The 23,797-nt window shown below is 42.3% G+C and overlaps 1 protein-coding gene across 4 annotated transcripts in view; it reads right to left on the bottom strand.

Annotated features, from left to right (window-relative positions):
• Window positions 1-23,797, bottom strand: part of nos1apa (nitric oxide synthase 1 (neuronal) adaptor protein a) — a 207,120-nt gene that overhangs the window by 132,896 nt on the left and 50,427 nt on the right. Inside the window, exon 2 of one of the 4 annotated variants that reach the window (XM_028588161.1) lies at window positions 12,352-12,448. The exons of the other annotated variants lie outside the window; for them this stretch is intronic. Within the exon in view, the coding sequence (XP_028443962.1) occupies window positions 12,352-12,414 (63 nt within the window). The 5' untranslated portion in view covers window positions 12,415-12,448. The remainder of the gene's footprint in view (window positions 1-12,351; window positions 12,449-23,797) is intronic. 4 annotated transcript variants of the gene reach the window in all.

The raw sequence follows: 23,797 nt of genomic DNA, 5'->3' as shown, positions 1-23,797 counted from the left end.
ATACAACCTGAAGGCGTGTGTGTGTGTGTGTGTGTGTGTGTGTGTCAGTCATTCTAACAGCTATTGCTCAGGATCAACTGGACCGTATTTTGCAATGTAAGCGCCTAGTGGTTTAATTCAAGATCTCATAAAGTAGTATTACTTCTTTAATGTGTTCTATTTTTTTTTTTTTTTTTTTTTTTTTTTTTTATTGGAAGTTTTCCTGCTTCTTATATCACACTGGGCTCCCAACATCAAAAAATAAAGCTTGTAAGTGAATCAGCAGCTCCGAAATCAGATTATGAAACTCTACTCTTCACACTTTTGTTTCCGTCAGGAGTGGCAATTACCACTGCTCGGTGTGCAAACTTCTAAAGGCTATCAAATGTGCTGTGTGATGTAGAGCTGAAATTATTAGTGGTGCTGCACGACCACAAAAACTAATACATTTTCATAATCACTTCAGTAATTCATCAAATAAAGATACCAAACATCTGCCTGTTAAAAAGGACAATTTTTATGTTCTGTTTTTTTGTTTTTTTTACTGCGATATTAGCGATTCGAAGACATCCCATTGGGCTGCATTAAATTGCGAGACTCATTTGTCATTATTTTGTACAATTTACACATTTGGAAACTTGACCGGTTATTCTGGGCGTTGGCCGACACCATCCAAGGGAAGGCTTTCAAAATCTTTTTTAAAAAAAGCTAGCGGACCTACCTGAGGAGGGTTGTTTTTATGTTCTCTGGGTTACAGTTAACAGGATTTGCGTACGTGCAGCAGTTTGGAGACGGACCACTTCAGTATACCAAAAGCAGTGACAGGATATTAGCGTACATGTAAACAAAGTGAAATGAAATGAAATGAATAGGCTAATCCATCATGCAAAAAAAAGTCAGGCTAACATCTGCAGCCACTATTTCCTGATGAACGGGCCGCTGTTTCCTAAAAGGTCCTGTCCTCCTGTTTCCAGTATAATCCATCATTCTTTTGAACAAAGACGTCAAAGCACCAACACAATAGCGTCTTCAGCCAGCGCTGCTATTTACATTCACAGAAATATCAGCCAGGAGAGCACCATAAAAGTCTGCATTTCTGTTGATGACCGCAGTTCATTGGAGGGAGGCGGAATGTAAGGGGAGCAAAATGTAATATTCAAGCACGCACGTGCGCGCGAACACACACACACACACACACACACACACACACACACACACACACACACACACACACACACACACACTGCTGAGGTCTAACAGCAGTCGATGAACACTCTTCAATGATCTCGGCAGGGCAGAAGAGACAGTGTTTGCTGAGGTAAAGGGCACCTGGGCTGCTGTTAAACAAGATATTTATTTAGCTCATCGACAAATGCCTTTCTGAGAGGATTATGGCGTTGTTGCTGTCCAACACAGAGCCGCTGGCGTGCTGTCTGCGCGTGCAAAGAAAGACACACTCGGCTAAGCAGCTTCACTTTGCCCAACACGTTCTCACTCCCAGTGCGTCAAAAAGCGACGGGTGCCTTTGGCGTTGGTTATTGACGCAAAAAGTCTCCTTTAGCGTCTAGCCCTTTGGTAATATTTAGACGTGCTTGGTTGGGACCCTTGGGTAGGGCTGGGTATCGTTCAGAATCTTTCGATCCGGTGCCAATTTCGATAGCCGGTTCCTAAGGATACTTTTTTCGATACCATATGTTTTAAAATCCATTTCAACATCAACAAATATACATTAAACAATATACAAGCTTTTATTTTCCAACTTAAATGTGAATCACAACAGTTATCAAAATGTAAAAATTCTGGTAAAACTGCTCACTCAGAGTGCCTTACAAGCTCAGCCTGTCAGTCAGCCATCAGGGCAGAGAAACCACCGTTGTGGCTGCTTGTAAGGAAGTGTAACGTCAATAGCACCGCGACCGCTTTCAGCTCGCCATTAATATCATATCGCAGCAAACGCTGTCTGCGTAAAGTTTTGAAAAACTGTAACTACACTTGAAACCACTTTATCGGCATTGCTGTGACTCACTGTGACTTCAACAAATCTACAGAGCCGACGACGTAGTTTACTTGGTCCGCACCTCTCCGAGTGTGTGTGTGTGTGTGTGTGTGTGTGTGTGTGTGTGTGTGTGTGTGTGTGTGTCGTCGGAGCTCTGCTCTCTGTCAGTATGCAGAGAGGACAGATAAGCTTGCGCTTAAGCTTTCAGATGCTTTAGGAACCGAAATTTGGCCCCCCTAAAAATTTATAATTTTTCTATACTCATAGGATCGGAGAATTTTTTTCGGTGCCATAAAAGTATCAACGTTCGGTACCCAGCCCTACCCTTGGGGTCACTTTTTGACGCTCTGGGTCGGGACGTACGTTTTACTGACATGGGGAACAAGGACGGGAAAGGATGGGGTTACAAAATGTACGTTTCAGTGACACAGGGACAAGAATGGGACATGAACCCTGGTCCCCTGGGTGATAGTCCTGTGTTGGTCGACCTGTCCACCAACCCAACCAACCTCCTTACATAGATTTTCAGTTTGTAATACTACTCGCTTCCGTTGTCGCTCTTATTACTTCTTTATCTTACAGCGCCACGGTCGAGCTACTGCTACGCCCGGTGCTTTCCATACAGACGTTAAAGGGCGATTTTTGCGTCGGTATCTGACGTTGAGAGCCACTGACCAAGCCCAACGCTTGGTCAAGTTGGGAATTAAAGGTCCCAGGATGCTTTTATATAGACCTTAGTGGTCCCCTAATACTGTATCGGAAGTCTCTTTCCCGAAATTCATCCTTGGTGCAGAATTACAGCCACTAGAGTCAGTCCCACAATGAGCTTTCTTTAGTATTTGCCATGGCGGCGGCAAGGTGGAGGTGGGAGTGTGGACTTGACCAACTGCCACTCTCTCATGGGTGGGCCAAATTCTCTGGGCGGGCAAAGCAGAAAAAGGGGAGGTAACCTTGCTCCTTATGACCTCATAAGGAGGAGATTCCAGATCGGCCCGTCTGAGCTTTCATTTTCTCAAATGCAGAGCAGGATACCCAGGGCTCGGTTTACACCTATCACCATTTCTAGCCACTGGGGGACCATAGGCAGGCTGGGGGAATGCATATTAATGTTAAAAAACCTCATAAAGTGACATTTTTATGCCATGGGACCTTTAAAACGGTTTGCTTTGCCACATTCCAATTTGTTCAAAACTAGTGGCTGGCCCTGGCCAATCAGGAGCACAGATCCTTGAGATCAATGACGTGTCTACTCCAGAGAGAGGAAAAGGAATAAGGAAGGAGGGCTGTGAAGTGTTAAAGACAGAGGAAAGAGACACAAAGAGCAAGGAGGAGAGATGGGGGAGGGAGAAGCAATGATGTAGTGAGAATATGAAGTTTAATTAACAGCTCAGCTCATTAAGCTCATAATTACACAAACTGAAAGTCAAGCTCTCTTAAATGTGCAAACTGTCATGTTGTCATTAAGTGCTTGATGAACTGAAATGCATGTGGTTTTAACCTTCATAGAGCACCTGAAGTTACTGCTCATACTTAGGACTATTTTCATCGTATTTTTTTTCTCCCTCTTCTCTCTACAATTCAAACTGCATGCATCATCAATCGTCCAGCCAGTGGAATATTCATTTTAAGGTTGCTGGACTCCTGATAGTCATTTTACAACATCAGATCAGTAAGAGGATCTCTGAAAGAGCTAATGATCTGTTACTTACTTATGGCATATCTCATATGGCTTACATTGTTACTGAGGGCTTCATTTCACCGGTCTTCTTGTAAAGCTAAAACTTTACTATTGAAGTACATCCTTTACTGAACTTTGTCCAATTTTTTTATTTGAACTACATTTTACAACAGACACAACACCCATGAAAGTTGGAGTTCTTCAACGCTATAAGCTCTCAACTGTTACATCCCCTTTAGTTTGTGCTTGGATGGAGGCGTGCAAGGCTCAGTGATTTACCTGTACAGTACCTGTATAGGTCCAGGTATATCAGATCTTCCATAGCTATGAATGTATTTGAATCTGTTCCTATTGGTTGCAAAAAACTTTTAAATAAATAAAAAAACAACCAATGTTTGCATTTTTCTGACGAACGCTCTCATGGTCAGCAGCCATGGCGATGAAGAAAGAAACCAGAGACAGCCATTAACCTCCTGTCTCCCTTTCCTATCAGCAGTCAGTGTTAAGTCTATTTTGCAGAAGCGCCGTTGCTCCGAGCGCTGCCCATGACAACTGTGATTGGTTTAAAGAAATGCCAATAAACCTGAGCACGTTTTTCACCCATCCCGAAATGCTGTGTGGACTAACCAGACCCTCCTCCGCAGTGGAGTACCATGGAAGAAGGGCTGGCAATGCGAGACCAAGTTACTTTTACCCATGCAGTCATTCTCTAATCTTAACCAAGTAGGTTTAGTTGCATAAAGACCTTAACTATGGAGATGGCAGATCAGAAAATGCTCATTTCAGTCATTTTTGCAACACTCAAAAGCTATTTTGTCTTTTACTATTTTGCAAGACGACTTGTTGACAGAAACTCAGAGTGAGAATAAAACTGAATCTATAGACAGCAATAGACAGTCAGGCTACTGGAGTCATTGGGCACTTGGACCGGCTGTAGACACACCTCAGAACCATGAACCAATCAGTGCGACCTTAAATCACGCAGAAAGAGGAGGCAGACAATATATCTCCAACACTTTGCCCAAGCGAAAAGCCAGAAGGACTGCCAGAGAAAGAAGGAGAAACCAGGGCTGGGCGATATGGAGAAAATCAGATATCACGATATTCTTGACCAAATACCTCGATATCGATATTGCGGCGATATTCTAGGGTTGACAATTGGTGGTTTAACAAAATATCTTCACACTTAGATTTTAGATAAATAATCATCAGTAATGTGGACATAATGTCTAAGTGGTGAAAAGGGAAATAATAGAACAGCTAGAACAGTCTGGTAAGTTCAGAAAAGTACATCACTTTACTGTAATGCAGCCTTTAAAACCAAGAAAAGACAACACGATATTATGATATCCAAAATCTAAGACCGATATCTAGTCTCATATCACGATATCGATATAACATCGATATATTGCCCAGCCCTACCAACAACCAGAGCTGTTAGAGGCCTACACAGCTAAAATATAAAAGGCTTCTTCTCTCTCTGTTCTTCACCAAAAGAAGAAACTAGAGCACTCCTGTCTTCTTTAGTTCAGTTTTAGTTAGAACTAAAGACCTGAGCTGTCACCAAGAATGAGGAAACTGATGCTTTTTTAACAATGGGTCCTGTCAGTTTCAGCATCCCTGATAACATCATAACCACAAGAGAGAAAACGGTGCAAACAGGAAACGTGTACAGTAGCAAAGGGCTGTCATTCTTTTGAACAAAGCTATACGCCATAGGCTGCCACTATCCACCTACACTCTGATCCCATCATCACGTAGCTAAATAGAGCAGGTCTTTTCTTAGTAGGACTGGTTAGCAGTATCACACCAATATCATAGCAAGTTTATAGCTAACTGATATGATAAACACTGTTTATTGGCCTATTCATTTACAGGATTGTTCCAGTGCCGCTGGAAGAAGTCACAGGTTCTCCAACAAATTATGCGTTAATGCAAATCATGACACCTACATAAAGATACGGGTGAGCTTGCACAATTCCACTTCAAAATGACAGGAGAAAAAAAAAAAAAAAAGTTCAATGTGATTACAGTGTTTTTCTACTACCAAAGGAACAGCCGGTGTTGTATATCAGCCGGCGTTGTATAGCCACTCATGTATGAAGAGCTTCTGCATCTTCTGATTAGACCACACTTCCCAAGTCAGTCCCCAGAGACACAGTCTTTCTCCCCTTTTTCACAACAACACATTTCACTTCTTCTTGGCAACCACAACGCTTTCATCACTTTCTCTCTCCTATACACCAACCCCCTTGAATTCTCGTTTTCCTTTCAACCATTCATCTTCATCTTATTTTTTTTTTTACTGCTGGTCGTTCTAGTGGATCTGTGTATGTTCATTTCCCCTCTCTAACCACTGTCATTTTTTACTCCCATTCCCACGGGCATATTGATAGAGCATGTGCCACTCTCTCTGGCTTTATCTTTTTTTTTTTCTTCTCTATTTTGAGCTCACTGGCTCCTCGCGCGGTCTCCCCCCTCTCTTATGGTTTCTTTCCACATCACCCCCTGCCTCTCCCCACTACCCTGTTCTCCACAGACTGGTGGCTGATTCAATCTCAAGCAATGTTGTTTATGAAAAGGCATTTCATTTTCCAAAACCATTTGTGTTTAGGAGGACACAGGGTCCATCATGTTTTATCAATCTCAGCGATGTAGTGCTGTCTTTGAACCAAAGCCAGCATTTTCCAATTGAATATATGTTGGTATGCGCAGTAACAGGCAGCACACACAAACCCACAAATTGGCGTTTACGTTAAGCATCTGCCAAGAAAAGCCATATACGACTATATTATAAGAATCTATTTAAAATCAAATTTTTTAGCATGTCCTTCCATACAAGGAGCTATGAAAAGGCAATAGAGTCAACAAATCTATGAAAACTGGGCCAGTCCATCTGCTGAGGAAGACCAAGTGATACGATCAAATTCTCCAGAGCAGCTACTAAGGCTACGTTCAGACTGCAGACCTTAATGCTCAATTCCGATTTTATTGCCAGATCTAATTTTCTTGAGTGACGGTTCACATTATTTTCATTAAATGTGGCACGCATCAGACTCAACTATGAACTGGATACGGCCTTAAAGTGACCCGCATGCGCAAAAGAGTAATACAACGTCACGAGCAGCACATCAAAATAAACCCCTGGATGTATTAAGAAAACCAAGGAGATGTAATTATTACGTCGTGCTACTAGCTACCCCTGGCTACCAACCGATAGCCGGCAGTTTAAGAACAGAGACGGTAATAGCGTTGCATCCATGTTACAGGCTTTACAGCATGCAGTCCTCGCATCATGTATTAAAATATAATACAAATGATGAATTACAGCCATTATATCCATTATTACAGCTACATGAACTCGGGACAACCGTCCCATGAGCCTGCGCTGCAGTGCGGCTCAGCCGGGTGCAGTCCCGTGGGTCTGCTATGCGTTCATTATGCCTGGTTAAATAGCTCTGGGTTCGGATATAAGTGCATGTGACAACTTTTACAACGTAATGGTTTAAATAAGGCCTATGTAATTGTTCGGACTGATAAGTTGATGTACCTCAAAACAAAATGTATTGGCTGATATAAAGACTTATCTTTCGCCATGTAAAGCCTATGGGAAAGAAGAATTGTGACGATGGTTTCTCTAGAGTGATGTCAATTACAATCTGACTGTCCAAACTCAGGTCGCATTTAAAAAAACTTCTGACCAGTAATGGATTTGGACTAAAAATGGCCCCAAATCAGAACTGGAAAAGATCAGATGCCATGTGACTTATTAAAAGTAATAGTTTTTTTCCCCCACTGTGTTGTTTTGATGAGGCTTTTGACCAATAAGAGCCTTCATAAAACTCATGAAATCAACCGCGTCTGACAACTTTGGGGTAAATCGGAACAGTGACCTCACTAAAGCTTTTGTGGCTGAATGGGAAAAATTGCCTGCAGCCAAAATCTGGTGGAAAGCCTTCGCAGAGGAGTGGAGACTGTCACTGCAGAAAAAATAATGCCCATTGTTTTGGAATTAAATTTTAAATATCCATATACTTTTAGCCACATAGTGTGCATTGTGTATACAGCAGCATAGTTGAGGAAAAAGAACCATCAAAAGAACAATCCCTTCACTGGTTACCAGTTGCTGCCCGCATCTGGTTCAAGACAATAAGGGCCCTATCTTCTACCCAGCACAAAGCCCAACGCAAGTGTCTTGGCTAATTTAAGACCGTCCAGTGCCCGCGTCGTTTAAATAGAAAATGCACCTGCGCCCATGGGCGTGCTGGTCTTACAGGGAGGTGTGTTCAGGTGCATTCTTGGCGTATTGCTATCTTGAGGCAGCGGGAAGTGATCGCGCCATTGACCAACTAAAACCTGGTCTTAAGTCAATAGTGCAGCATTTCATTGTTATTTTAACAGCGCATTAGTAAAATGCGTCTTGGCTCTTGCAAAGCGCGTGCACACTATGCTTGTTACACACACACACACACACACACACACACACACACACACACACACACACACACACACACACACACACACACACACACAGGGAAGTGCAGCAGCACACAAACATGCAAAAGATTACAAATAAAAATATTACGGTGCAAATCCGCCATCATTATAGCAATGTGCCAAGGTCCAAACGCGCCTGGCTTTTAAAGGGAATGGGAGATGATACTCCGATTGGTTTATTGCATGTTACGTCTAAAACACACCTATGAATTAATGAAGACACTAAGTGCAAGTCTTTTAAACAATGCGCCCGGCGCACAGACCCTTTTTCCTGCCGTCAAACTAGCAAAAGTGGATTTGGACACGCCCTAAATGCACCTGCGCCTGGCACTTCACGCTGTGCGCTTAGATCGTTAAAATACCCCTGCACGTCCACTCCGCTCCGCATCAGCCAACCTGCTTGCTGCCCCCCCACAGCAAGGGACAACTGATCACTCAACGAAATCCCGACTTTTCACTGTCCTGGCTCCTAAATGGTGGGATGAGCTCCCCATTGACATCAGGATGCTCGAAAGCCTACACATCTTCCCCCGCAGGCTAAAAACACATCTATTCCAACCTTGGTTAATAAAAAAAAAATTATATATATATGTTCACTTACACTTTCATTTGGCTCTTTGTACTTTGGCTTATTTAAAGCTAATAAACTTGCACTTACTTCTTGTTGTCTGGAGTTTGTACCTTCAAGGTTGAAAGCACTTAATTGGAAGTCGCTTTGGATAAAAGCGTCAGCTAAATGACATGTAATGTAATGTAATGTAAAAGTAACACATGGCTTCATTTCATGCCTTTGAGCATGTGATGCAAAGTTGATTAAAAGTAAAGTCGTTGCTGCAGGCTCTTCAAAGCCGAGTTACGAGTCTGACAGTGGTAGTTTATACTAGTGAGATGTCAGTTGCTTTATTCTTCTAGAAGCCTGTTCACATTTGTTTTGTTTTTTTTGAAGATTATTTTTTGGGCATTTTTAGGCCTATATTCAAAAGGACAGCTAAAGACATGAAAGGGGAGAGAGAGGGCGGAATGACATGCAGTAAAGGGCCGCAGGGCGGGGTTGAACCCGGGCCCGCTGCGTTCGAGGAGTAAACCTCTATATATGGGCGCCCGCTCTACCAACTTGAGCACATTTTTTGTCGCACAAAAACACCCCATCAAGACTAACCACAAACCGTTTTCTCTTTGCCAAGTAAAGAAGTTAATTTGGTCCCACCTGCAACACTACTACTACTACTACTACTTCTACATGAAAAGCAACATTCGGGAGTGCATCCATTTAAAAAGGCATTTCAACATCTGGAGCCTCTCCAGTATTAAAAATTCAACTTCTGAAAGGAAGTTAAGTCTTGATAAATGAGACTTTCCAAGACTGTTGGCACAGTTTGTGTCCTATAGGAAGGAAGGGAAATCTATTTTTCTGTCTGCTGTCACAGCATTAATGCATAGTTAAAGACCTTCTCCTCTGACACTTTCTCACTGTCTTCCCTTCACACTGAATAGATTCTGCCTCCCGACTGACCGATCTCTTTTCTTTCTCGCCATCTGTTCCATCTGAGGTCATACGTCTATGCCCATGTTGGATGGATTCGTACATAGAGATAGATAAGCTTCAAAGACAACAGATGCTTATTGTGACATCTAAAGAATTAGATGAAGAATCTCTCCGTCTCACTTGAGACTGAGAGAGAGATTCCCGTCAGCCCGATCAATACCGAGATGTCTAAAGATGACGATACATCAGCCTTACGTAAGAAATCTCTTTAGCTCATCTGTCTTCTACCTTTGTTACTATGGGTGAAGCGGTTTTCAGATAGTGGATTTTTAATCAATACACTACTTGTTTGTTGGAAGGTGAAACATCTTCCAGCAAAAGTATTGTATGGTGATGGATCCCAGGAAGACTATAAATGGCATGGATACATGAAAGCGAGCTGCTAAGGTCATTTTTGAGCCTTTCCATCAGTCTCTCTCATCAGCTTCTACCTTTTCGCTATCAGTTTTCCCTCCACCTCTTGTCGTAAGAGCGGAAGGGAGGGGGGGGGGGGGACATGAGTTGCAGAGGCTTTTCTTTGCTCTTATTGAACCATGTCAGAGGAGAAATCCCTGGGTTCCCCAAAAGGATACAGAGACAAACTCAATTTAGAGGCAGTTGGTGTATCGATAAATCACTTCTGGTACACTTTCCTTCTCATGGCCCTGCTGTATAAAAGCTGAAGTGGCAAATGGCCCTCACTTCAGTCAAAACGAGATCATCGTTTGTATTGTACTGCTCTCTATGATGGGGCACAGCAGGCTAGGAACGTTATATTTGTTTTATCAGAAATTATTCATGGAACTTAACTTAAACTTAACTCTAATCACAGCCAACTGAAGCCCCAACCCCCTTTGTTAGTGTTGCTTTTGAATCCATGGATCCCTGGGTATCCTGCTCTGCCTTTGAGAAAATGAAAGCTCAGATGGGCCAATCTGGAATCTTCTCCTTATGAGGTCATAAGGAGCAAGGTTACCTCCCCTTTCTCTGCTTTGCCCGCCCAGAGAATTTGGCCCACCCATGAGAGAGAGAGAGAGCATGGCTTTCAAACGAGCAAAGTGGCAGTTGGTCAAGGCCACACCCCCTCTCTCCACCTTGCCTTGGCTGAATTTCGGGAAAGAGACTTCAGATACAGTATTAGGGGCACCACTAAGCTCTATATAAAAGCATCCAAAGAGCACCATGTCATGGGAACTTTACATATGCAGTGGATGGCAAATTCTAATCATACCAAAAGACTGATGTTAAAGCTATATGTCCCATGCAAGAAGTCAGCATCCTCACCAGTTTGTGAGAAGACAAGAAAATAAAGCGCTGCATCATTTCCGTAGTGAAATGTATAACTTGTATCACAGTACATTATGGTGATAAAAAAAAATGTAAAGCTCAGGCTTTAAGGCTAAGGACTGACTGATTAGTTTGCAATATGTAACACTATCTCAGGTGTTGTTTGTGGGTGTGTAAACATTCCCAAATCGAATAAAGAGCCGGACTGAGCAGCTAAGCTTACCCTAAATTCCGTGACCGGCTTCCATGCAGTGGATGTTCCAGTCCTGAACAGGTTTTTCTAAAACATAACTTGTATCCCCACAACACTACGTAGTACACTGATGCTCCTTGGCCTTGGGAGCTGGGTTAGTAATGCAGGCAGTACACTAGTCAGCCAGGAATGCAAACACTGAATCAGTCGCACTGTTTAATCCATTTCTTAGACTTTTGCTCTTGTGAATTTGGTGTTGGAAAGGAGTAAGAAAATTCTTTCAAACTAAGTATTGCTATAACTAGAGTCCAATGCACACCGCCTGGCATGTTGAGAAAACTACTTACAGTTGCAAAGCTATGAGTGGATAATGACAGTTTAGGGGAAAGGTTAGGCAAACGACCAGTCACGTATAAATAGTCGGTATCAAACCTGAAACAGTGGTGGCACTTAGATGTTCTGACCCTGACTAAATATTTCATATAATATATTAATAAAACATTGGACCTGGGACAGAGTCCCCATTTCTGTTTTATTCAAAAACTGCAAAGTCAAAACGACTGCCACATTACACTGGAGACAACTGTCAACAGGAAGAGTGGAAGCCATAGCTGCATGTTTTTGCTTTTATGTCGAACATAAGTTTTGCATCAATACCAAAGAGATTCTAATTGGAGGATGAGGTGACACTTGAGTTCCGACATTAGTATCAAGGCAACCAGTTGAGTAAGCACAGCAGGATTAAAAAAAGGGCCAGAAAGTAGGTTATTTCCTTTCCTCCACTCATTGAACTTAAAAAAAAAAACACAGCGTGATATCAAGAGGGATGGAAAACAGATTCCGTCTGCATTGAATTCATTCATCTGTGCCATTTCTGTCTGTCAAATGTGTGTCTTCTCTTTGTACTTTTCCGATAGACTCGTCCCAACAAAAACAAGGCTTTGGCAGCAAATGTTTGTGTTTGGATGTCTACACTCTGTCTGGGATCAGGGATGACACTAAGTTCCAAAAACCATCTTCTGAAAGTTAGAAAAGAAAAAAAAAAAGAAAGGTTTTTGGTTTATTGCTTGCTCTAGCGTGAAGCTTTGAAATGTATCTATATAAACCAGACAGCACTGAGCCAAAGGTCTGTGTGAATATACGCTACAATTGGGTCTGATGGTACTGATCTCAACGGTTACTTCATCAAAACTAACCTTTTGTGTAAAGATTTCCTGTCGGTGAACGTCTGGTCCGATGAGAGACGCGCTCATTACCATGTCAAAGGCTGCCAGTCAGTCATGCTCTCAGTTCCTAAGTGACACGTGGCAAAGGACCATTTATTACTGAAAATGTCTGTGGTCTGAATGTACCTCAAAGGCAACAACAACTAAAAGGAAGAGCACAAAGAGAGCAACAGGAGATGGAAAAAGCAAAAAAAATAAAAAGCAGAAAAGGATGCAGACTGAGACGGGTCTAAAAAACACTATTTTATCATTTGTTGCATTTCTGCCTAAAGGTTTAAAAATGACACTGTACAACTGTACTACTATTGTGTAACAGCAGTGATAAACATAAGGTGGGTCGGAGAGGTTTATTCCCAACTCCAGGATCAGAACTGGACTGAAAGGGCTCCTGCACACTGCCTGTGTGGCGTGTCTGTTTATATTTCGGCTCCCGTGTTAACAGGTTAGAGCTTACACTGCCTGCGTGACACGCACGTCTCAGGCACGGCTCGCAAGCGCGTAGGAAGCGTTTCCAGGCAAAATATTTTTATATGTCATTTTGACACAAATACATATTTATAAATGACATTTTGATGTTTGAAAGTCTCTAGGTTTTGACATAAATGCAGATATAAATGTAATTTAAAGAAAAAAAATAATAATTATTATCGATTTTCAAATATTGCACCTGTCAATACAGAACAACATATTCTGGCTATTTTGCCTTCAATACTGCAGACGTTGTCTTCCCTGTAATCAAATCAGTCTATATTTATGTTAATAAATAAATTAAATTGCCTTGTCTTGTCTTGCCTTATGGGAAACATGATACATGTGTACAGACAAGGCTAGCAGCAGCAGCGCCGCATCAGACACGTTTCTGGTATGCAAAGACACAGAAAACGCCACGCAGCCGCCACGCAACTGACACACAACGGAAATGCCACGCTCACGCCATGCAGGCAGTGTGAGGGAGCCCTGAGAAGACAATAATGGCATTTTCACAGCCAGTATTAGGCGTATTGTGTTTTCTACTATAAAAAAGTTCTTTGAGGCGGCAGAAATTGTGTCTGATAGAGCCATTATTGATTGTTCTTTGAGGCATTTTTGAGGGTTGCTAGGTAACCATTTACTGAAAGGGATCGTAACAAAATTTAAAAAAAAAAACTAATCTGAAAGGTTGTTTGTGAATCCAATTCTTCTATAACAACGAAAACACATTAAACAACCCAAACAACCATTTCTTTCTCATTTCAGTTAGGACCTTTATTCAGCTGTATGGACTTTTAGGTAAAGTTTTAGCAAAGACCGTGGTCATGGTAAAAAAGAAAGTATCTGGCTCCAAGAGTTCGCTTGTCAAGAAAACATTAACATAGGCTGTTGGGTCGTGTTTGACCAAATGGCCAATGTTGTCAGCTTTTCTGGGGAGAACAGTCTCCAGGAAAACTAAAGTTTTAGGAGCTGGCGTAGTCCATCTGGACTTGAGTTGTTGGTTCAGAAAGTCGTGGCATCCTGTAGACACGCTGTTATAGAGCCAAGATGTCAGGCTCCACATCCCCTGTTGTTAACTTTCTTCCACATCACAGCACTGCACCACACACTGGAAACCTCAACACAAAAAAAGACCAGCCAAGAGCTGGACCATGTTCACAACTCCAAAACACCAGAGCACAATGCCCGAGGCAAACACAAAACTGGCTCCCACTGCAGCTTTAATCACCTCCCCTCAGTTTGAACACACATGTGTAGAGACACACACACACACACACACACACACACACACACCACACACACACACACACACACACACAAACAGACACAAACACCACCACACGACCAATTACGGGGAGGATCCTCTGTTCTTGACATGGTGGTCTAGGCTGGAATACAATTACAGCGGGGGCCGAGTAGTCACTGGCTGTCACGATAAAGCCCTTCAGAAAACACAGCAAAGGATTATCAGCTCTTACAGCTTTAATTGGCAGTTTAATGAAGTCGCCCACAACGTATCTGACAGGCACTGAGGGCGGACATCCTGTTTGTACATCAAACACACCTCAGGCTGAAATGTTAGTTTGAGAGGGGAGTGCAAAGGCTTTCATTAGCAGAGATCACATTTAATAAATCACTCAAAGTGGATCGTATAAAATGTGTCATGTACCTTCTTCTGTAATAACATGACCGGTGGTAAGATGTGTTTTACGAGGTCATTTGGCTTTTGGATCACAATGCCGTTGCTTTTGAGGAAGAGTCCGCTTCCTCTTTTGCTAACAAACCCTATATTCATGACAATATCAGGTATTACAGGGAAAGTAGAAGCTGGGGATTATAAACAGTGGCACTTGCCAACAAGGGAGGTCTGAAGAGCACCCAGAGGCAGATTCATTGCAGCTTAATGAGATAATTATACACCGTAATGGTGCTTGGGTAAATATAGCTTTCAAACTTGTAAGATTTCCACATGAATCTATAATCTAATATAAATTCTCTATTTAAAACATACAGTGCCTTAAGCTAGTGGAACACCTATTCTACATTGTGTGAAGCTGCAGCCTGGATTCTAATTATATTTCTGAAGTATAGAAAAGTCAGGATGAAGTATCGGTTTTAATTATTTAAAATACTCAACCTCCTGAACCAATACTTTCAGGTGGGGTATGCTGACAGCTTTTGCTCCAACGTGTCTGGTTCAGGTTGGCACAATTTGGATTCGGGGATTTTCACACACTCCCACTTGCGGATTTGCTCAAGCTGCGAGTGTCTGTGAGCTGATATCTTCTAGTCATTACACACATTTTCAGAGGGATTGAAGTTGCTCCAGTGTTGATGTATGGTTAGGGTAATGATTATCCTGTTGGGACAGACTTAAATAACTGTACTGTAGCACTGAACACGCGTTTAGTTATTTGTTTAAAATGGAAAACACTCCAATTTTGGATGATATGTAGTTCTAGCTCCTACGTGGTCTGAATGCACTTATTGTAAAAGTCCCTTTGGACAACAGTGTCTGCCAAATAGATGTAATGTAATTTAATGGAAAAGTCCACTTGCATTATTAAGTAGGTCTCCTCGGGAATGCCTTCTGTCTTCATTCAGTATTGCTGCTGTATTCTCACAAGTCACTGGTGCTGAAATGAACCCACAGAGAATGATGCTTCCACCAGTCGGGTCAGCATATGGACATGGACTCCTATTTGAAAAACATGCTTGATGTGTAGCGCTGCCAGGTAAACCTCAGACCCTTTTGCTTGCATTGCTGCTTGCACCTAACCGCATTTCTTTTTTTTTTTTTTACATAATCCCGTTTTCTTTGGGGTTTAACCACAAGCATTAGAGCATTTTTTTTTAATAAGATCAGTCATACCTTTGTTTGGATCCATCAAAGACGTTCAAAATACAGTGCATATTGGTCGGACCCTTGAGCTAAAGCTATGCTAGCAGCGGTTGTCACTTGTTGCCATAGCAACTCCAACCATCCTGGGCTGCTCTGTTGTTTTTTGTTAATGCTTAATGCTTTGTTTTTGTTTTTATTAATGAGGATAATATTCTATTGGTTAAAACAGTGATAAAACCAAAAGTTGTATCCTGGGATTCATTCAAAACCTTAATTTGTTTGAAAAAAAGTAAGCAATATTATTATATTTGACTGAAAGAGACAATTATTATTACTAGTTCATCACAATTATTTCTGGGACTATTAATTGTACAGCGACATTTTGGAATTGTTACAGCTCTACTAAAAGAACTGGATCTTAAGTTACCTCTGCTGTTGCATTGAGCAATACGTCCAATCCTGGCCCATGAAGAAACTAATTAGCTTGTTGTTTTTGGGGAAATCTTGTCTAAAATTAAGCATGTAGGGTCAGGTTCCACCACTACTTAAACCATAAAATATTTATTCAGCTTAGGTTAACAACATTTTTGGAATGCTACAACTTTAGTGAAATAAACTCACATCTTGCAACTAACTTACGACTAACACCAATATTCTCTAGTTTATTCAGCCAACTAACGAGTGCACTTCTTCCTCAGGATACATGTGTGCAACAAAGAAAGTTGTGATAGCATCGCTCTTCCCTTGCTACGCCGAGCTTGGTGAAGGGAAAACAGAAGCATGTATTGTTTGTCCTGGCAAAGACCGGCTGCTCGTTATCGACCATCAGGCCTGTCTGGATGGGACGCTGGCTATTAATTACAGACCCTGAAAATGTGACCATGCCTGTTATGTAACTGGCTATCGCTTTCTCAACACTAGCATGTCTTACAGCTCTGCGGTATCATAATAATAATAACAATAATTTATACTTTATTAATCACGCAACGGAAATTACAATGTTTTCACTCTGTTGTTATTATTATACACAGGCCTGAATTACACACACATGTTCAATACCTATAAATTCACTAATGGAGAGATGTCAGAGTGAGGGGGCTGCCCACGGAAAGGAGCCCCCGAGCAGTTGGGGGTTTGGTGCCTTGCTAAAGAGCACCTTGGCAGTGCCCAGGAGGTGAACTGGCACCTCTCCAGCTACCAGTCCACCACCATACTTTGTGTATGGGGACTTGAACCAGCAACCCTCCGGTTCCCAACCCAACTCCCTATGGACTGAGCTACTGCCACCCCATCATCTGCTGTAGCTTACTGGGTACAGCCACGAACCGCCGCTTTTAGGGGTCAGACTTTTACTTACACTGGGGCCGTTTTTTACTAGAAATCTTATTCAATTAGGCTAATGTATGGTACTTTGGATGACAGAGTGGTTACACATGCAGAGTTCGAGGCCAAAGCATGAACATCACTCTACTTCCACACTCTTTCGAAAAGTTCTCTCTGCGCACCATTGTTTTCTTGCAGGGGGTGAAAAAAAAGCTCTTTCTTTCTTCCCCATCTTCCACAGCGAACAAAGACGGCGGTACCTGGCCACAGGGCCAAGTACTGCTGCTCCGTCTATGAAGGCCACTGTTAAATGGTGAACAGTAATGTGGGCATCAGACCAATGTTCCCTGCAGAGTCATGGAAATGGTCTTTTTATTGTGTTGGACTGCCACTGCCTCCACGCGCTCACCTATCAGAAAGAAACACACACCCCTGCAGTAAAAATAAAACCACTCTGGAACATACAGACACAGCCATGGATGCTTTCAGGCATACAAGTAGAGACATACACACCCATGGAAAAACAAATGTCTGTTTTCACAGACAAATGTCTCACAGGCAAGACATATACAGTACATTCAAAGAGAGAGGATGCTCCAGGATAGGATACACTTTTCCAGGAGGAGGTGTTCCTCTTCCATTAAGATTGTTATACCCCAAAAAAAAACTAAGCCTGAAACAACGTGACAAAGGAAGGAACCTCACAGACAGCCAGGGGGGGAGCTGTGGTATCTGTCACACACAAAACCCAGCAGACGCTTACAGTCTATGTAGTGTACCAACTCTGTTTCCTCTGCACAGTTACTGATATATCTATATAAAAAAAACAGGCAGAAGAGTTCCTCTGTTCTGCTATCTTATCTCATGGTATTTATGTTATAAGAAGTACCAACAGCTTGTACTTGCTTTCATCAACGCATAAAGTATGTTGGTCCTGTGTGATTACCGGGGTTGTGGTGAGCTACGGCCAGAGGCTCAATGTTCAGCAATCTTATCAGCTGTACTACTGGTTTCCCAGCAGGGAAAAGAAAAGAGGAAGAGAAAAGCTCCAGGGCAGAGAAAGAGATAGAGAGAGACAGACAGACAGACAGACATTCTTCAGTGCCATCATCATCAAAAAAAGAAAAATGAAACAAATCCAAATAAGGACGGCAACTGACGATTATTCTCACTATCCATTCATCTGTTGATTCATTTTTCATAATTTCTCAGAGCCCTGGCCCCCTCTACGTGCTTGTTATGTCAAACCAACCGTCTCATATACGAATATATGACGTATAAAACACAACAGAAGAGCAGCAAATCATCCCATTCGTGAAGCTGAACCAATCACGTTTGGCATTTCGGCTTGACAAATGACCTGACTTTATTTTCTGTCCATCGACTAATACATTAAATGATCAATTGTTTCAGCGAGTGGTATTTTTTGGTGATATTTGACATTTATTTCATATTAACATTGGGTCAAATGACTATGTGTATAAAGATTGATATATAGTGTAGTTGTGCGGAGGCTCCACGCAGAACTGTCGGCGTAGCCTACGTAAGTGGCCTGAAAGTAACTTTCTAGTAACTAGAGAACTTTTCCCACTACGCTCCCCCTACAGGTTGGAAGCAGAATTGTCCATTACATTACATTATGCAAGTTTGCCAGATCGGGTAGCGGATCTGTAGTTCGAATGATCTGGACAATGTAATGTAACGGACAATTCCGCTTCCAACCTGTAGGGGGACCGAAGCGGGAAAAGTAGTGCTGCTTGAAGTTTATGCTTGTGCGATCTCTTTAAGCGAATAGCAGGGCAAGACAAGTGTGTGTGCGTGGGGAGTGTGTGGTAGAGCGAGTGAGAGAGTGACGGTGATTACCTTCGGAGCGAGGAGTGACTCTAGAGTCATAGAGAGGCAAAGTCCCGTCCCTTACCTCATGGGACCTTAACTCGGAAAAAATATGAACGGTAGTGAACGGGGAGAGGCAAATCATTTTTTGATTCCGTTTGAATTGAGCCATGGATTACAAATATGATGTTCGTCAATTTAAAAGATGATTTTTCAACCGAAGAAAGTCTCAGTTAGCCGTAGCTTTGTCGTAGTGTGAAACCGCTCAGTGAACTACATTTCTCTAGCTAGCTAGCTTAGCTCTGTTCCACGACACGTAATGTTATCTCACCTGCTGTGTTTTATCCAGTGAAGTGTTTTCAGCAGATGAGCAACAGAACAAGCGAGATCCTCTGCTCATTAGAGTAACGTTACATCCCTGGTACGATACACACAGACATCGTAGCTTCAGCGAGACATCATCCATGAGACATTGAAGTGTGTAGTCTTTCTAATTACATATTTTCACAGTCTTATACTTCAAAAGTTTAACAATAAATGGAGACTTTCTTCGATTGAAAAATAGTTTTAAATTGACAAACATTGTATTTGTAATCCATGGCTCAATTCAAACGGGATCACAGAATAATTATTATATCTCTATTGACTCTTGTTCATATTTTTTCCGAATTAAGGTCCCATGGACCCGGAAGTAGAAGGGCGGGACTTCGGCTCTCTATAGTGACAGAAACAAAGTGTCTCCCCTGTGCTTTCTGACCACGGTGGGAAATCTTTAGCAGGAAAAGTTCACCATCTCCTTGATTTCATGTTGTTTATGTAGAAGGAGAACCAGGAAATGAGTCAGGGGAAATGCAACGCTACCAAGCCACGGCCGAGCGACGTGCGTCGCCGCAACACAATGCAGTTAAATTTTTCGAGAGGTGCACATCGGGGTACGGCGTAGGGTCTGGCCTACGTAGCCACGGCGTAGATTTTAGACAGAAGCATAAATCACGATTAAGGGGGTCACATGTAGTGACAAACCCCCAGAGAATTTCCACCGGACTCTGCAGTTAGCATTAACTACGGAGCGTTTTAGCGTCTATCAGATCATTGATTCGGTTGTACCACAACTTGACTGTTTTGATTTCGTCTCATTGCTCCCATTGACCTTGTTTCCAGCTGCGGACAACCGAAAACAGAGCTGACAGGAGAGTGAATATTGGACTAAGGTGACAAAAAAAAGGTGATTGTTGTGTTTAAAGCCCGTTTCCGTGGCCAGAAAAATCAATTAACACGGATTTAATGTGTCACCATGTTTGTTTTAACGCTTTCTACTTGTAGATCAGCATTTCTCTTTATATGTGTGGTTAGTAGCACACCCATGCAACCCAGTTTGTCCTCTGTCTCTCCAACACAAATGGTAAACACAAAAAAACTTTCTGTGTCTCATGATTTTCCCCCAGCGAAGATGCCCCAGATACTGGTGTTAAGTGCAGCAGATGAACAATTCAGACTGTTGTTCAAAAAGACATAACCTTAAACTCTTTAGTACTCCATATACTGTATTTCCAAATGCTGTAAACCTTAGGTCATCAGATTACCACTGCTTCCCAAACATACTAAGTATTTTTTTTTTCTGCAGCCCACTCAAATAGATTTGCTCCCACCCAAAACTTTGTGAAAATGCAGCTCAAAGTGCAGACTGAGAGATCTAGACACTCCAGTGCAACCAATTATCTTGTGAATGGAATGTAGCCACACCCCTCTTGTGGTCAACTCAATGATGAACCCAGATGTCCAGGCAGCGATATTTTTTTCCCCCACTATGGCCACACCAAGACCCCCCCTTCAATAGCATTCACACACTACTATTGGCCAGGCGTCCATGCTTACATGAACAGGTCCTATCTCCTGACCAATCCCCTAACCCTAACCTTAACCACTCAAGGTGAAATGCCTAACCCCAACCAATCGAGCTGCTTTGTAGGGTGGGTCTTGGCGTGGCCATAGTGGGATTCGTAATTTTGTGTCCAGGCTGATGGATAAGTAGCCATTTGTTTTTCCCATCTTGGTCACAGACCGCCCAGACCTCTGATAACTGAGATGCCACTGATCTGATTAGCATTAGTCTTCTACTTCTTTAAGAGAAGATTGTGGTTTCTTCTGCACATTTTGATACGAGGGACAAGTTTGACCCTAGCCTCAAATGTCCCGTTATTTTCTTATTCCCTCCAATGAACAGCCAACAATTTAGAGGAGTGGAACATTGCTGAACTCAAATGCCTTAAAACCTGACCTATAGCACACCCCAATTCACTTTCATTTTATTCTGGGAAGCAGCTTTTAACTGTCCTGAAAGCTTCAATATGGAGAACCTTTTCACTTTTGTAATATCAAGATCACAATTCCTGCCCCACTTCCTTGCCATATAATTGCTTTTGTCCTTTCTTGCTTTTTAATTTATTTAGCCAATTTATCTTAGAGCAGTTTCTGTGAGCGCTTCATTTACATTCCACCGCTGCATCTATTCAATATCCAGATCAGTGTAGCAATCAGGGGAATTCTCAGTCTCATCTCCCACGCACAACACGCCATTTCCCCTGCACTCTGTGCAAATGCGCCTTCTTTGTTCTTCCACTCCACAGGTTGGTGGCCAATATTGGATTACCCTTACAGCACTTGCTGGTGAATTCAAATGGATTTTGGAGGGGGGAAAGAGTGCTAGAAAGAAGAGAACAACAATAAGTGAGAACAAAAAGTTCAGCGCTTGGCTGGAGGTGTGATGCTGATTGGAAAGTAGGGAGTAATCCTACTGCCTCAATCAGACGATGTGGGGTCACTAATTGGCAAAAAAGAGAGAGAGAAGGAAGCGGTGAAACCTTAATTCAGAACGGGTCTTTTTGTTTCTGCAAAGCAAAGAGCTCCTTGAGCATAAAGAGGTGGGAAACTGAGAAAAGAAAAGCTCGGGACAGAGTCGTACAGGGCAATAGAAAGTTATCTCTATTCTGGTCAGCCTTGCTTCTTGACCACAGACAGGTTAATATTAGATATGGAATAGAGAATATTGTAAAAGCAATTGTGGTCCTCAGTGATACCCTCCATTAAAGCAGAAATCATGCAATATAGGGAAATGAAAGTTGAAGTATAGACGTAGTGAAGATGCTTGTCTTGAAAGCAGATTATGATTTAAGTCATGCTTTCCTCAGAATATTCCCCAATAACGCAATCTGGTTATCATTTTCCTCACAAGCAAGACATCAAACATTCCACAGAGGCATTTCCGATCAGCAAAGGGCATCGTAAATTTCCCCCAATCAAGGTTTCTCCTGATTAAGGGAGTTATGTCAAAGCGCCTCTGTGCAGATTTAAAATTCTATTAATGCTGCAACATTATTATTATTCAACTGCTCCGTAGAAAGTGGAGTAATCTCATTTTCACTTAGTCCAAAGGGTTTCGGGGTTTGAAGCGTGTCTCCTTGTCTCTCATTTTATCACAGGGATTCACATGAATCCCCTCACATCTGGTGACGGCCACAAACAACAGACGGAGAGCGCTGCAGTTAGTTTGGGTAGTCGTGTTGAGTCTGCTCGCAGTGGAGCAGCTGGCTGCTGGATCCCAGTTTGCAAGTTTGTCCTGTTTGTCCAATCAGATGGCTGATTGCCCTGCAAACAACACCTTTATTTGCATGAAATTAAATAAACTTTTGCTCCAGACCTTTCTCTACACCAAAAGCTTGGGTTGTATTGTGAGGTATCCGATTTGCCATTTGTGCAACTACAACAAAAATACAAAACACAAAGTGTTTTGAGGAAAAGGGGCTGTAAAAGGGGTCCTTTGGAAGAGGGGTTTTGTGCACATGCCCGGTGGAGGGACTGAGGGAAAGATAATGTTAAAGAAAAAGAAGCACTCCTATTCCAGCGTCCTGTAGACCGTCCAGTTCGCAAATGCTGGCACAGTCTTACAATGGCTGTTCTGAGTGCTGTGATGTGCTGCCGACGTGGACTCATGCGTTCTCAGCAGACCCCCGGAAATAGCAGCGAAGGGAAGCTGAGGCCGAGGCTGACTGGCAGCATGCTTTGCTCCTGATTTTTGTTTCAACTTCAGGGATTAGAAGTAGAGCGAAATGAAACACCCCGGGCACCTCCGCAAAGAGGACAGTTAGAGAAGGAACAAATGCCCATTGCAGCAAGGAAGTCTGAACTCAATTACAAACCCATTTGTTTACTATTATCATTTTGTAGACTGACTGATGCTGCAGATGCTGCCTGTACTGTTGTATGATGGCCTTTTGAGTATCATAGAGCCACACACTGTACATTTGACCAATGTAATAAACTGTCACCGAGCACAGTGGCTGTGGTCACCTTGAATTCATGTACGTTTCAGTGGATTCCAGCAGTGACCGGTTTTAAAAATGTTCAGTACATCACACCAAATGATTCAATTCACTCCAGCAGCAGAATTCTCTGCTTTACCGCCTGTTCATATCGTCAGTATGTTCGTGAGCGCCACCTCTTCTTCTTCTTGCACATAAAGACAGTTAGAGCTCCAACTATGACAAATGCCCATTGCATGTTTCAAGACCCAAGGTTGTCGTCCCACTGCTTATTTTGTCCTTACAATTACAAACCCATTTGTTTACTATTATCATTTTGTAGAGACGTGGAGTTGAGTAAATTGCAACTCTTCCCTTGAGTGGCTGAATCCTACAAACGGTATACATTTTAGACAATGAATTATTAAAATAGCTGTCCTTTCAAATCCTGTCAATTGACTAGCAGTTTTAAACAGCCATCAGTCTTTTTAAAAAAAATTTAATTTCTACATCCGTGCATGTTTGTGTCTTTTGAATCAAGCCACCATCTTCCATTCCATCTTTTTTGCCTGCTGATATGAGTGGGCAGGCAGCTATCAGACCCCCCCCCCCCGCCCCGCATGTCCAGAGTTTCCCTTTCTGTCAGCAA

Source organism: Perca flavescens, chromosome 9, assembly GCF_004354835.1.
Source record: "Perca flavescens isolate YP-PL-M2 chromosome 9, PFLA_1.0, whole genome shotgun sequence".
Taxonomy (NCBI): Eukaryota; Metazoa; Chordata; class Actinopteri; order Perciformes; family Percidae; genus Perca; species Perca flavescens.
This window is presented reverse-complemented; position numbering and strand designations above follow the sequence as displayed.